The 15,013-nt window shown below is 42.8% G+C and overlaps 2 protein-coding genes and 1 long non-coding RNA gene across 7 annotated transcripts in view; 1 reads left to right on the top strand and 2 right to left on the bottom strand.

Annotated features, from left to right (window-relative positions):
* Positions 1–5,150, bottom strand: part of LOC112076216 (NLR family CARD domain-containing protein 3-like) — a 15,721-nt gene extending 10,571 nt beyond the window's left edge. For 3 of the 5 annotated variants that reach the window (XM_070441221.1, XM_070441220.1, XM_070441222.1), the window contains exons 1-4: positions 5,066–5,150; positions 4,708–4,936; positions 2,508–4,269; positions 2,051–2,224 (exon numbers count right to left, since the gene is read on the bottom strand). In XM_070441221.1, coding sequence (XP_070297322.1) covers positions 2,051–2,224; positions 2,508–4,269; positions 4,708–4,891 — 2,120 coding nt within the window. In that variant the 5' untranslated portion in view covers positions 4,892–4,936; positions 5,066–5,150. The remainder of the gene's footprint in view (positions 1–2,050; positions 2,225–2,507; positions 4,270–4,707; positions 4,937–5,065) is intronic. The other 2 variants (XM_024143076.2, XM_070441223.1) reach the window with 1 other exon arrangement.
* The window catches only part of LOC139025953 (uncharacterized), a 62,933-nt gene that overhangs the window by 23,886 nt on the left and 24,034 nt on the right, over positions 1–15,013 (top strand). The window lies entirely within an intron of this gene.
* The window catches only part of LOC112076218 (NLR family CARD domain-containing protein 3-like), a 72,409-nt gene that overhangs the window by 34,560 nt on the left and 22,836 nt on the right, over positions 1–15,013 (bottom strand). Inside the window, exon 2 of the mRNA XM_024143077.2 lies at positions 5,445–5,561. Within this exon, the coding sequence (XP_023998845.2) occupies positions 5,445–5,561 (117 nt within the window). The remainder of the gene's footprint in view (positions 1–5,444; positions 5,562–15,013) is intronic.

Below are 15,013 nucleotides of genomic sequence, written 5' to 3'. Positions count from 1 at the left end.
CTGCTCCACTACAGCCTGTCGATGAGAATGGGGGCGTGCTCGGTCGTCCTTTTCCTGTAGTCCACAATCTCCTTGTCTTGGTTACGTTGTTTATTTGTTGTTGTTATTCTGGCACCACCCGGCCAGGTCTCTGACTTCCTCCCTATAGGCTGTCTCGTCGTTGTCGTGATCAAGCCTACCACTGTTGTGTCGTCTGCAAACTTAATGATGGTGTTGGAGTCTGCCTGGCCATGCAGTCTGGACGAACAGGGAGTACAGGAGGGGACTGGGCACGCACCCCTGAGGGGCTCCAGTGTTGAGGATCAGCATGGCAGATGTGTTGTTACCTACCCTCACCATCTGGGGGCGGCCCATCAGGATGTCCAGGATCCAGTTGCAGAGGGAGGTGTTTAGTTCCAGGGTTCTTAGCTAGTGATGAGCTTTGAGGGCACTATGGTGTTGACACTGAGCTGTAGTCAATGAATAGCATTCTCATGTAGGTTTCTTTGTCCAGGTGGGAAAGGGCAGTGTGGAGTGCAATAGAGATCGCACATCGTGGATCTGTTTGGGCGGTATGCAAATTGAGTGGGTCTAGGGTTTCTGGGATAATGGTGTTGATGTGAGGCATTACCAGCCTTTCAAAGACTTCATGGCTACGGAGTGAGTGCTACGGGTCTGAGTCATTTAGCAGTTGCCTTTGTGTTCTTGGGCAAGGGACTATGGTGGTCTGCTTGAACATGTTGGTATTACAGACTCAATCAGGGACATGTTGAAAATTTCAGTGAAGACACCTGCCAGTTGGTCAGCACATGCCCGGAGCACACGTCCTGGTAATCCGTCTGGCCCGCAGCCTTGTGAATGTTGACCTGTACCTCTCTAGGGGTGTGGGATGGTAGCATATCCTAGTTTCTGGGCCTGAGTAGCAGACAGTTTACTTTGGCCACGCTTTTCATCGGAGTTGAAAATAGTGCCCCCTACCCTAGTTAAAGGTCTTAGCCTTACTCACGTCGGCTACGGAGAGCGTGATCACACAGTCGTCCGGAACAGCTGATGCTCTCATGCATGCCTCAGTGTTGCTTGCCTCGAAGCGAGCATAGAAGTGATTTAGCTSGTCTGGTAGGCTCGTGTCACTGGGCAGCTCTCCCTTATTCATAATCATGGTATCATCCACATGAATGTAGAAGTGTTCAGAAACATCTTCTATTCTTACTGACAATACAAGTGAAGTGACTCCAAAATGACAGGACATTATTCACCATTCAGTTTCTATTAGGAAAAACATAATCTAAAACACAACCAAGACAAACTGCAAATGCATTCAATAAGTTTGTTTAGTCACAAGCTTGATGTAATKACTGCAGGCATGGAATATGGTACCAAATACTAAACTTTTGACTAAATMAATTTGTCCAAATACTTACGACTTTTTCAAATGGGAGAATTAGATAAATAAAGTGCTTTCATTTCTAAACGGTAAAATGTATATTTATGAATACCTTTAAATAAAAGGTGACATTCTGTACTGTCACCTAATATGGAACGTTCTATCTCAAATCCAAAATGCTGGAGCATAGCACCACATTTAAAACTGTCACACCAGCCTTCGCTTTGGCTCCCCCTCCTGTCCAGTTTAGGCATCGTCAGCCTTCTAGTTGCTGCATAACCTGCTGCTGGCAAACACCCTTCACTTATCAACCTCAGACTTGTCTCGTCATAATTACGCACACCTGGTTCCAATCCCCACTCAATCACTGTATATATATTCCCTCTGTCATTTGTCTTTGTCCGTCATAGTAAATGTTGATTGTTTTCCTGAGAGGAATCTAACCTACTATTCCTCAGTACTTTATTATTTTGCACTTTGGGTTTCATCCCACTTTGATCTATGGTGCTTAATAAATTATGTAGTTCTAAACCTGCGACTGACTCCTGCCTACTCCTCTCTACACTTGTGCCAAAAACTGTAAGCTTCACTGTCCAAACACATATGGTGTGGACTATGTGTGCCTGGTAAACACATGTGGAGCTGGTGAACAGTTATGACTCGTTGACCAACTACAGGAATACTGACCTCAGAGTCTCCAGTTTACAGTGGGGATTCCCCAGTCCAGCAGAGAGCAGGTTCACTCCTGAATCCTTCAGGTCATTGTTACTCAGGTCCAGCTCTCTCAGGTGTGAGGGGTTTGACTCCAGAGCTGAGACCAGAGAAGCACAGCCTTCCTCTGTAACTCCACAGCCTGACAGCCTGCAAAGAYATCATCATGACTTCACAAACACATTGTTAATTTAACACCAGTAGTGTAGAAGGACAATGGCAGGTGCATTTGGTTTATTCTCTCAAACAACAAAGATTCATATTCCGTCTCCTAGAATTGTACGGTCACAATGTTATACTAATGTGTACATTAATGCATTTATTCAATATGTTTTTCAATATAATATTATATACATATCATAATACATATTTTTTTCTGAACTGAATATTGTTTCCTGATGATTAGTTCTTATATGTCATTTGATGTACTCACAGAACAGCTCTGGAGGCTTTGACCACTGGCATCAGCCTCAGAAGACCTTTCTCTGATCTGGAGTATTTCTTCAGGTCAAACACATCCAGCTCCTTTTCTGAAGTCAGCAACACAAAGACCAGAGCTGACCACTGTGCAGGTGACAGTTTGGCTCGAGAGATACTTCCTGAGCTCAGGTATCTTTGGATCTCCTTCACTAGAGAATGGTCATTCAGTTCATTCAGACAGTGGAACAGATTGATGCTCCTCTCTGGCGAGGGATTCTCCCCGATCTTCTCCTTGATGTACTTCACTGTTTCTTTATGGCTCGGTGAGCTGCTTCTTGTCTCTGTCAGTAGACCACGTAAGTACTTCTGATTGGACTCCAGTGAGAGGCCCAGAAGGAAGCGTAGGAAAAGGTCCAGGTTTCCCGTCTCACTTTGTAAGGCTTTATCCACAGCACTCTTGTAGAAAGTAACTTCAGGCTTATCTTTTGTTTGCAGTTTGTCCATTAGATTCTCATTGTTGTTGATGAATGAGAGGAACACATATACAGCAGCCAYAAACTCCTGAATGCTCAGATGGACGAAGCAGTACACCTTGTCCTGGTACAGCCCACATTCCTCTTTAAAGAGCTGTGTGCACAATCCTGAGTACACTGAGGCTTCATTAACATCAATGCCAGCCTCTTTCAGGTCTTCTTCATAGAAAATCAGATTGCCKTTCACAAGCTGTTGAAAAGCCAGTTTTCCCAGTGACAGAATGCTCTCTTTATTCCAGTGTGGACCTGTCTCTTCTTTCCCAAGATACTTTTCATTCTTCTGTTTGGTATGAAACACCACAAGGTGTGTGTACATCTCAGTCAGAGTCTTGGGCATCTCTTCTCTCTTATGTTCCAGCATGTGTTCAAGGACTATTGCAGAAATCCAACAGAAGACTGGAATGTGGCACATGATGTGGAGGCTCCTTGATGTCTTTATGTGTGAGATGATTCTGCTGGCCAGGTTCTCGTCACTGAATCTCTTCCTGAAGTACTCCTCCTTCTGTGGGTCATTGAACCCTCGTACCTCCGTCACCTGGTCAACACACCCTGAAGGGATGTTATTGGCTGCTGCAGGTCGGGTAGTTATCCAGAGGAGAGCAGAGGGAAGCAGATTCCCCTTGATGAGATTTGTCAGCAGAACATCCACTGAGGTTGACWCTGTGACGTCACAACAGATCTTGTTCTTCTGGAAGTCTAGGGGCAGTCGGCACTCATCCAGACCATCAAAGATGAACAGAACTTTGTACTTGTCGTAGTTGGAGATTCTTGATTGTTTGGTTTCCATTGAGAAGTGATTAAGAAGTTCAATCAAAGTGTTTTCCCCTTTCATCAAATTCAGTTGCCGGAAAGGGAATGAAAATACAAATTGGACATCCTGATTTGCTTTTCCTTCAGCCCAGTCCAGAATGAACTTCTGCACAGAGACTGTTTTTCCAATGCCAGCGACTCCCTTTGTCAGCACAGTTCTGATAAGTTTGTCTTGTCCAGTTAAGGMTTTGAAGATGTCGTTACATTTGATTGCAGTCTCTGGTCTTGCTTGTTTCCTGGTTYTTGTCTCAATCTGTCTCAGCTCATGTTCATTATTGACCTCTCCTGTTCCACCCTCTGTGATGTAGAGCTCTGTGTAGATCTTATTGAGAAGTGTTGGGTTTCCTTGTTTAGCGATCCCCTCAAATACACATTGAAACTTCTTCTTTAGATTAGATTTGAGTTCACGTTGGCAAATCACAGCAAGCTCATCTGAATGAAGAAATAACAGAGGATATTAATATTACATCTGTTTTAATGCCTACAGTATTGTAGGACTGTTATAAAGTTTTAAATTATAATCATTTATTCTTTTAACTGTCTGCATAAATCTATACATTTTTTAATACTGCGTTAAACACTGGTGTGACTGATTAGATTATTATTGGTATTACTGATGGTATTATTAATGTTGTTTGTCTCTATCTCTCTCTCTGTTTCTGTCTCTCCTCTGTCTTTCCTCTGTCTCTCCTATTCTCTCTCTCTAAATTAATCAACACAACATATCCCTGCTGCTACTTGATGAGGTCACTAGGTGTTGTGTTAAGGCTGCTACAATATCATTGAGTTACACAGCTACTTTAGCTGTACTTTAGCTACAGCTTTTAAATGTTAAAAAACATATTTCAACATGAGGCAGACAGATCTTACTTTTCTCCAGTGTGTCAGCAAGATCATTCTGGTTCATTTTCCTCAGGACGTGCAGTGTGATCTTCAGAGCCCCCTCTCTGGCACTGCTCTCCTGCTTCTCATCTTCAGCATCCACCACTTCCTTATCCTGCTTCTGACTCTCAAAGCCTTCTGGGAGTTCTGGACTAAGAATCCTCTTGAACATCTTCAGCTCGTTCTTCACAAATGCCAGAATTTTCTCTTCAAGCAACTGAAATAAATCAAGTAAATAGGTTAAGCAAGAGACAAAATGCTTTCTCATCAACACGTTAATGAATGATTGACAGATCAACTTTACTTGAGATAAACAAAAACAAATGTACATAACAGGATCACATACACTGAATATGGAGGCCAGGTCTGTTTGATGACTCTGGGAAGACTGACCACTGAGAATCTCTAACTCTGATCTCTCCTCTTAGGTTTCCTGAATGGACAAAAACATGAGATTACATCTCCTCATCCAGGGAGTACACACACACACACACAACACCACACACAACACACACACACACACACACACACACACACACCACACACACACACACACACCACACACACACACACAGGGAGGAATTTGTTTGTTTAACATTGTTTCAAGGACTATGAAAATGGACAAAGGATTAGCCTATGGATTATGAAACAATAAAAACAAAATGGGAGAGGAGAAATGACAGTGTTGTTTAACTCACTGACCATGACCAATGAGTTGTTCTTACCTTTTTTCAGTAGAAAKGTCTCCCTCTCTAAAGTTTATAGGTTGCTCCATAGACTTGTCACTCTTCATYGACACACAGCTGGGTACAGGGGAGGCTGGTCTCTTCCGCTTGATTGGGCTTCAACACAACAGAGACAAACATTACATCTCTCATCTACTCTGAGCTCAGATTGGGAAACATAAGAAGAATTTCATTCCAAAATGCTATATATCCATTTTCATAAATGTTTGTAAATTTGCTTTTATTGTTTTAAAAGAAATTATGAAAGAGATTGGTGTGTTTTTTCATTATCTAATCATGGCATGGGATTGTTCAATGACAGCTGTATTTGCTTAAAATCTATCACTTGATGTTTTCATTTCAGAGAGACAAATAGTCATGTTTTTTTGCTAAATGCTATATATCTGCCTCACTCTCAGAGAAATTAGTAGTACTGCTAGGTTTTATACAGTCAAATGTGACCGACCGGCTTGATTCAGTCTTATTCAGCAAAATGTAAAATAATTTTTTGACCTTGGATAGAAGTACAGACTCAGAGCTAGAAAATTGTATATCATACACTACAGTTGAGGAACAATGGGAAAGTCATAAAGATTATAAACTTGTAACCTCCCTTTTGAGAAAATGGCCTTTGAATGTTTGGGTATCTACTGCAGAGCTCTTCATTGTCTACAGGGCTGTTACTTTGGCAGATAATGTCACCCATCTAAATATAATTAACTAACTATATGGTGTTTTGGTGTATGTCAGTTTCATTGTTTGTTATGATAAAAATAGTTATTTTATGGTTGTAAGTGGTAAAATGAACTAGAAAATGTTATATTTTCCAATTTTGAGTAATTACTACTTTAGTAAGGTATTACACATTATTCAGTACTTCTGCAGTTGCTACATAATTCCAATAGATGGCAGCATAAGACCACAAATGACATTTGAGAAGATTAGTTTAGTTCTCTCCCTGGATGCACCACCACTCCACCTACTTTAGTCAAGAAAAACGTGTTTCCCAGAACTTTCAATGTCAAGTTCATCAACCAGCATCGAGCCGCTCTGCCTTCTCGAGCAAGCGAGGGGCATGTTGAGGTAAATTTACTAACCGGGAGGGTTGCATGATGTAATTTATTGGCGGGCTGGAAGACGCACTCCTGTCTTTTCTATTCCGAGGTTGTTTACTCACAATATCAGATATTAAGATTATTTTTTATAATGCATGAATACTAAGGTTGAGCTTCTGACTACGTCAGATCTACAGATTAATGAGCTAGACCTATCCATTTGGGTTGCATCTCAGTGAACCTGCATAGCATTCACTCAATTCAATGCCTACGAATGAACATTTCGATGCTCCGGTTGGAGCGAGTAGTCGCATCCCGCTTCGCTCCACAGGTAGTATTACATTTAATTTAATTTCATTACAGTACAACGGTTTGATTTGTTTGATCTTAGCTAGCTACATAGCCATCTTTGTATCAAAGATAATTGTGCAGTTTAGAGTAACTATCGAGGTTCGCTAGCCAGCTATTTTCGTCCTTCTACGTAACGTAACGTAGTCAACACTGCTAGCTAGCCAGCTAGCCAGCTAGCCACCGAATAGCAGCACTGTAGAAACTATAACATTACAACGGAACAACGGAACGACTTGATTAGTGTAGTGTTAGCTAGCTACATAGTTGTCTTTGCTGTCTTTGTATCTAAGATAATTGTGTAGTCTAGAGTAATTATCGGTTAACTAGCCAGCTATTTTCGTCCGCCGCGCTGCCGTTCTCCTACCTAGTCAACACTGCTAGCTAGCCAACTTCTACCGAATAGCAGCACTGTAGAAACTATTACATTACAACGGAACGACTTGATTAGTGTAGTGTTAGCTAGCTACATAGTTGTCTTTGCTGTCTTTGTATCTAAGATAATTGTGTAGTTTAGAGTAATTATCGAGTTTACCTAGCCAGCTATCGAGGTTACCTAGCCAGCTACACTTTCAAACAAAGTCAACAACGCAGCCACTGCTAGCTAGCCTACTTCACCAGTCGAGCAGTATGTATCATTTTAACATTTAGTCAATAAGATTTTTGCAACGTAAAGCTTAACTTTCTGAACATTCGAGACGTGTAGTCCACTTGTCATTCCAATCTCCTTTGCATTAGCGTAGCCTCTTCTGTAGCCTGTCAACTATGTGTCTGTCTATCCCTGTTCTCTCCTCTCTGCACAGACCATACAAACGCTTCACACCGCTGGGCGCGGCCACCCTAACTGGTGGTCCCAGCGCGCACAACCCACGTGGAGTTCCAGGTCTCCGGCAGCCTCTGGAACTGCCGATCTGCGGCCAACAAGGCAGAGTTCATCTCAGCCTATGCTTCCCTCCAGTCCCTCGACTTCTTGGCACTGACGGAAAATGGATCACCACAGATAACACTGCTACTCCTACTGCTCTCTCCTCGTCTGCCCACGTGTTCTCGCACACCCCGAGAGCTTCTGGTCAGCGGGTGGTGGCACCGGGATCCTCATCCTCCCAAGTGGTCATTCTCTCTTTCTCCCCTTACCCATCTGTCTATCGCCTCCTTTGAATTCCATGCTGTCACAGTTACCAGCCCTTTCAAGCTTAACATCCTTATCATTTATCGCCCTCAGGTTCCTTGGAGAGTTCATCAATGAGCTTGATGCCTTGATAAGCTCCTTTCCTGAGGACGGCTCACCTCTCACAGTTCTGGGTGACTTTAACCTCCCCACGTCTACCTTTGACTCATTCCTCTCTACCTCCTTTCTTCCACTCCTCTCCTCTTTTGACCTCACCCTCTCACCTTCCCCCCTACTCACAAGGCAGGCAATACGCTTGACCTCATCTTTACTAGATGCTGTTCTTCCACTAACCTCATTGCAACTCCCCTCCTAGTCTCCGACCACTACTTGTATCCTTTTCCCTCTCGCTCTCATCCAACACTTCCCACACTGCCCCTACTCGGATGGTATCGCGCCGTCCCAACCTTCGCTCTCTCTCCCCCGCTACTCTCTCCTTTTCCATCCTATCATCTCTTCCCTCTGCTCAAACCTTCTCCAACCTATCTCCTGATTCTGCTCCTCAACCCTTCTCTCCTCCCTTTCTGCATCCTTTGACTCTCTATGTCCCTATCCTCCAGTTCGGCTCGGTCCTCCCCTCCTGCTCCGTGGCTCGACGACTCATTGCGAGCTCACAGAACAGCCTGTTCTGTGAGCTCGCAATGAGTCGTCCCCCCTCCCCCCCCTCCCCCTCTCTGCAGATGACTTCGTCAACCATTTTGAAAAGAAGGTCGACGACATCCGATCCTCGTTTGCTAAGTCAAACGACAACGCTGGTTCTGCTCCACTGCCTACCCTGTGCTCTGACCTCTTTCTCCCCTCTCTCTCCAGATGAAATCTCGCGTCTTGTGACGGCCGGCCGCCCAACAACCTGCCCGCTTGACCCTATCCCCTCCTCTCTTCTCCAGACCATTTCCGGAGACCTTCTCCCTTACCTCACCTCGCTCATCAACTCATCCTTGACCCTGGCTACGTCCCTTCCGTCTTCAAGAGAGCGAGAGTTGCACCCTTCTGAAAAAACCTACACTCGATCCTCCGATGTCAACAACTACACACCAGTATCCCTTCTTTCTTTTTCTCTCCAAAACTCTTGAACGTGCCGTTCTTGGCCAGCTCTCCCGCTATCTCTCTCAGAATGACCTTCTTGATCCAAATCAGTCAGGTTTCAAGACTAGTCATTCAACTGAGACTGCTCTTCTCTGTGTCACGGAGGCGCTCCGCACTGCTAAAGCTAACTCTCTCTCCTCTGCTCTCACCCTTCTAGACCTATCGGCTGCCTTTGATACTGTGAACCATCAGATCCTCCTCTCCACCCTCTCCGAGTTGGGCATCTCCGGCGCGGCCACGCTTGGATTGCGTCCTACCTGACAGGTCGCTCCTACCAGGTGGCGTGGTGAGAATCTGTCTCCTCACCACGTGCCTCACCACTGGTGTCCCCCAGGGCTCTGTTCTAGCCCTCTCCTATTCTCGCTATACACCAAGTCACTTGGCTCTGTCATAACCTCACATGGTCTCTCCTATCATTGCTATGCAGACGACACACAATTAATCTTCTCCTTTCCCCCTTCTGATAACCAGGTGGCGAATCGCATCTCTGCATGTCTGGCAGACATATCAGTGTGGATGACGGATCACCACCTCAAGCTGAACCTCGGCAAGACGGAGCTGCTTCTTCCTCCGGGGAAGGACTGCCCGTTCCATGATCTCGCCATCACGGTTGACAACTCCATTGTGTCCTCCTCCCAGAGCACTAAGAACCTTGGCGTATCCTGGACAACACCCTGTCGTTCTCAGCTAACATCAAGGCGGTGGCCCTTCCTGTAGGTTCATGCTCTACAACATCTGCAGAGTACGACCCTGCCTCACACAGGAAGCGGCGCAGGGTCCTAATCCAGGCACTTGTCATCTCCAGTCTGGATTACTGCAACTCGCTGTTGACTGGGCTCCCTGCCTGTGCCATTAAACCCCTACAACTCATCCAGAACGCCGCAGCCCACTGGTGTTCAACCTTCCCAAGTTCTCTCACGTCACCCCGCTCCTCCGCCCTCTACACTGGCTTCCAGTTGAAGCCGCATCCGCTACAAGACCATGGTGCTTGCCTACGGAGCTGTGAGGGGAACGGCACCTCAGTACCTTCAGGCTCTGATCAGGCCCTAAACCCAAACAAGGGCACTGCGTTCATCCACCTCTGGCCTGCTCGCCTCCCTACCACTGAGGAAGTACAGTTCCCGCTCAGCCCAGTCAAAACTGTTCGCTGCTCTGGCACCCAATGGTGGAACAAACTTCCCCACGACGCCAGGACAGCGGAGTCAATCACCACCTTCCGGAGACACCTGAAACCCCACCTCTTTAAGGAATACCTAGGATAGGATAAAGTAATCCTTCTGACCCCCCCCCCCCCCCCTTAAAGAATTTAGATGCACTATTGAAAGTGGCTGTTTCCACTGGATTCATAAGGTGAACGCACCAATTTGTAAGTCGCTCTGGATAAGAGCGTCTGCTAAATGACTTAAATGTAATGTAAATGTATCAAATTACCCAGCAGCCATTAGGAAACAACGAGTCATCAAAGCAAGTGTAATTACTTAATAAAAAATGTCTTCTGGTTAATTAAATCGGCACATCTTAAAAAGAAGACAGGGAATGAGTTTTGTTTAGGTTGTATAACTTTTCAGAAAAACAATATGGTTAACCATGACCAGAAAATGCTTATCGTTTATGGCTATGCGCGAGGCATCGCTATTTGATATCCTGACGTGTAGGCAAACAGTGAGTTTTTACAAAGTAGCTGTAACCCTGTTAATAAAAAGTTACCTGAGGACAGTGTTCATGGTTAATGCTGACAGAAGGTCAGTTGTGCCACGGTGCTCAATATAACTAGTAGGAGCTGGCAGGGTGAAAAATGACCTGAAATAAGATCTAATTTTCACAATTACATCATGACTAGGGACGTAATGTAATATTATGAAACTGGGCTCCATGGTGGATGCAATGAACTTGTTTTATCAGAAAAAAAAAGTAATGTGTCCAGCCTACTTGAGGCACCGCAAAAATAATATTCAAAAGTTCGGTCCTTGGACACAGAGGGTTAAACACTAAAGTTATCGTCCATTTAGTGAAGAGAGGAGAACCGGACAGAGGTAGCCAGCATCCGTCAACGAGAGAGGGAGAAGCCCTCCACGGGATTTAACAGGAGGAAGAAAAAAACGGGGACTCCATTGGTCCACAAGAAATGCAGATGATGATGGTGAGAGTAGCTAGCTAGCTTACCAAGCTGTTACGACTAGCTAGGATAACTAGGATGCTGCTGGTATAGTAGCTAGCTAGCTTACCTAGCTGTACCGACAAACTAGGATAACTAGGATGCTGCTGGTAGAGTAGCTAGCTAACTTACCTAGCTGTACCGACTAGCTAGGATAACTAGGATGCTGCTGGTATAGTAGCTAGCGTAGCTTACCTACGTTCCGACTAGCTAGGATAACTAGGATGCTGCTTGTAGAGTAGCTAGCTAGCTTACCTAGATGTACCGACTAGCTAGGATAACTAGGATGCTGCTGGTAGGTAGCTAGCTAGCTTACCTAGCTGTACCGACTAGATAGGATAACTAGGATGCTGCTGGTATAGTCTAGCTAGCTTACCTAGCTGTTCCGACTACTAGGATAACTAGGATGCTGCTGGTAGAGTAGCTAGCTAGCTTACACATGTACCGACTAGATAGGATAACTAGGATGCTGCTGGTATAGTAGCTAGCTAGCTTAACTAACTTTTTTTCTTTTTTTTCAATGTCATTAGCCTACTTTCTTCCAATATTTTCATCATGAGTGATATTCATTCCACAGTAATAATTGATTGAGCATCCAGTTGTGGTTAAGAAAATGTGTACGCATAGGGGCGTTGCCTAGTAACCGTCACTATAAAACATAAATATCATGAACGGCCTTGTTACACCGGATTTAGCTACGACTAGTTTATTTTTGATGGTGCAACAGTTTTTTTTAAATATATTTTTATTTTTTATATTTTATTTATGAACATATCAAAACAATATGCCACATAACATAGACAATAAACCCACAATAAAAAACAGGATACCTAAATAATGGTTCCCAATCAGAAGACAAGGCAAAACACGCTGTCTCTGATTGAGAAACATTATAGGCCCAAACACATAGAATATACAAACCAAATACAACATAGAATGCCCACAGAGATGCACACCCTGACCAACCAAAACATAAAACATACAAAGAAAACTATGGTCAGGGCGTGACACCCATGCTGAGTTTTAATCCCAAATCTTTTCCAAGGCAAATAATTCACATTTTCTAATATTCCGAGATAAAGCTTGTACATATTGAGAAGGCATTATATAAACTCAATACTTCCTGACTTCATTATGATCTTTAAAAAAAAAATGGTGGTGTCATCAGCCAATTGTGAACTTTTATCTCTTGTCTTGTTCCGTTTTATAAAATTGGGCAATTTTGGTTCATTTTTCTTCTGTCCAGGTAATCCACCAGATGGCGAATGGAATTGCATCTCAATGGTACAAAACATTCACCAATCACGACATGGCCATTTCTCCTAAACGGAAATACTTCGAAGTACGAAAACTTGGGAGCATAGGTTTGGACTAATGGGCTGTTTAGCCCGAAACAAGATAGTCGAGGCCCCTCAATGCTTTTTGAGTTAACTTCTTTATGGCTGCACGTGGGCAGATTGAGTAGCTTGAGATAAAAGGTTGCCCATTCAACGGCCTCGTACTCAATTCTGCTCGTACATATGCATATTTATTATTACTATTGATAGAAAATCACTCTCAAGTTTTCATAAAACCGTTGAATTATCTGTGAGATAAACACAGAATCATTTTGGCAGGCAAACTCCTGTCAGAAAGTGAAAAATTGAAATCGAGGTCTTGTTCCAGAGAGCCTGCCTATACATGTGTTGAATCTATTAGTAACATGCCTTCATACGGCTTGTTCTTTCCACTAGAATGTCAATAGGGCGTGAGAGGTGAAATGAGGTTTCTAGGTATTCTAAGCGTCAAAAGAGAAGCTCTGGATGACATGACCCCCGAATTCCTTTGTTTCAGAACGCATAAAGGTCATCAGTATTGGCTTTCTGAAGCATGTCGCTATAGACGTCTAATATTCCGCTTTGATTTTATTTGATAAATGTGATAATACATCGTAAAGTAATGTTTTTTCAATATAGTTTTAATCCGATTATTGAAGTTTTTTTAGAAGAGTTTAAGGCGTGTTGCGTTCTCGTGCGTTTGAGTGACGATGGACAGCTTACGCCACTATGGCTAAATTTTGCTTTGCCTAATTGAAGAGGGAAAAAGGCCCCTTCATAAAAACCAAACACGATTGTTCTGGACAAAGACCCCTGTGTACACATATCTGAATGGAAGATTATCAAAATTAGGACCATTTAAGATGTTATTTCATATATCGTCGAACATGATTTTACTTTGTTTTGCGCCCAGATTTGGGCGCTCTCTCAGCTATAACGTTAAGGCTGCATGTCGTACCTGAGTTATGTTTTAGAATTCTAACAGTGGCGATTGCATTAAGAACTAGTGTATCATCATTTCCTATACAACATGTCATTTTTTAGTAAAGTTTATGAATAGTTATTTGGTCAGAATAGGTGAAGTTGACAGAAATATATCCGGACATTCTGGGAAAAAGTTGCTAAGTTTTACAACGAATGTTAATACCAACGGATTTCAGCTCTAAATGGTGCACATTCAAAACAAACCATAATTACATTGTTTTATTGGTGTTTTTTTATTTTTTGGAATATGATGTATATAGGACTGTCATCTGATGAAGTTGATAGAAGGTTAGCTGAAATTATTAATATCTTTTGCTGGTTTTGGCGCTATCGCTACTGTTGCCTTGAACAATGTAGCTGTGTGTTGGCTATTGTAAGTAAGCTAATATAATGCATATTGTGTTTTCGCATGTAAAACACTATAAAGATTCGGAAATATTGGCTGGATTCACAAGATGTTTGTCTTTCATTTGCTGTACACCATGTATTTTTCAGAAATGTTTTATGATGAGTATTTAGGTATTTCAATTTGGTCTCTGTAATTGTTCTAGCTGCTTCGGTGCTATTTSRGATWGRAGSTGCAATGTAAAACTATGATTTATACCTSAAATATGCAKATTTTTRGAACAAAACATAGATTTATTGTATAACATGTTATAAGACTGTCATCTGATGAAGTTGTTTCTTGGTTAGTTTGGTTGGTTCTTGGTTAGTTTGGTTGGTTTTGTGCATTCTACCTGTGCTGTGAAAAATGTCTGAGCTTTTTTGTATTTGGTGGTGAGCTAACATAATTATACGTGGTGTTTTCGCTGTAAAACATTAAAAAAATCGGACATGTTGGCTGGATTCACAAGATGTTTATCTTTCATTTGCTGTATTGGACTTAATGTGTGAAAGTTAAATATTTCTAAACAATATATTTTGAATTTCGCGCGGTGCACTTGGACGGGCTGTTGTCATATTGAGCCCGACACCGCCCTGCAGCCATAAGAAGTTAACCTCTCTAGGGTATGTGGGACGGTAGCGTCCCACCTCGTCAACAGCCAGTGAAATTGCAGGGCGCCAAATTCAAAACAACTGAAATCTCATAATTTAAATTCCTCAAGCATACAAGTATTTTTCACKATTTTAAAGCTACACTTGTTGTAAATCCAGCCAAAGCGTCCGATTTCAAAAAGGTTTTACGACGAAAGCACACCAAACGATTATGTTAGGTATGAGCCAAGTCACAGAAAAAGACAGCCATTTTTTCCAGCTGAAGAGAGCATTAACAAAAAGCAGAAATAGAGATAAAATTAATCACTAACCTTTGATAATCTTCATCAGATGACACTCATAGGACTTCATGTTACACAATACATGTATATTTTGTTCGGTAAAGTTCATATTTATATCCAAAAATCTGATTTTAGGCAAGACGCTACTGTTTCACTTGGCAAAAAGCCTGAGAAAATGCA

The sequence above is a fragment of the Salvelinus sp. IW2-2015 genome, unplaced genomic scaffold (genome assembly GCF_002910315.2).
Source record: "Salvelinus sp. IW2-2015 unplaced genomic scaffold, ASM291031v2 Un_scaffold3631, whole genome shotgun sequence".
Lineage (NCBI taxonomy): Eukaryota > Metazoa > Chordata > Actinopteri > Salmoniformes > Salmonidae > Salvelinus > Salvelinus sp. IW2-2015.
This window is presented reverse-complemented; position numbering and strand designations above follow the sequence as displayed.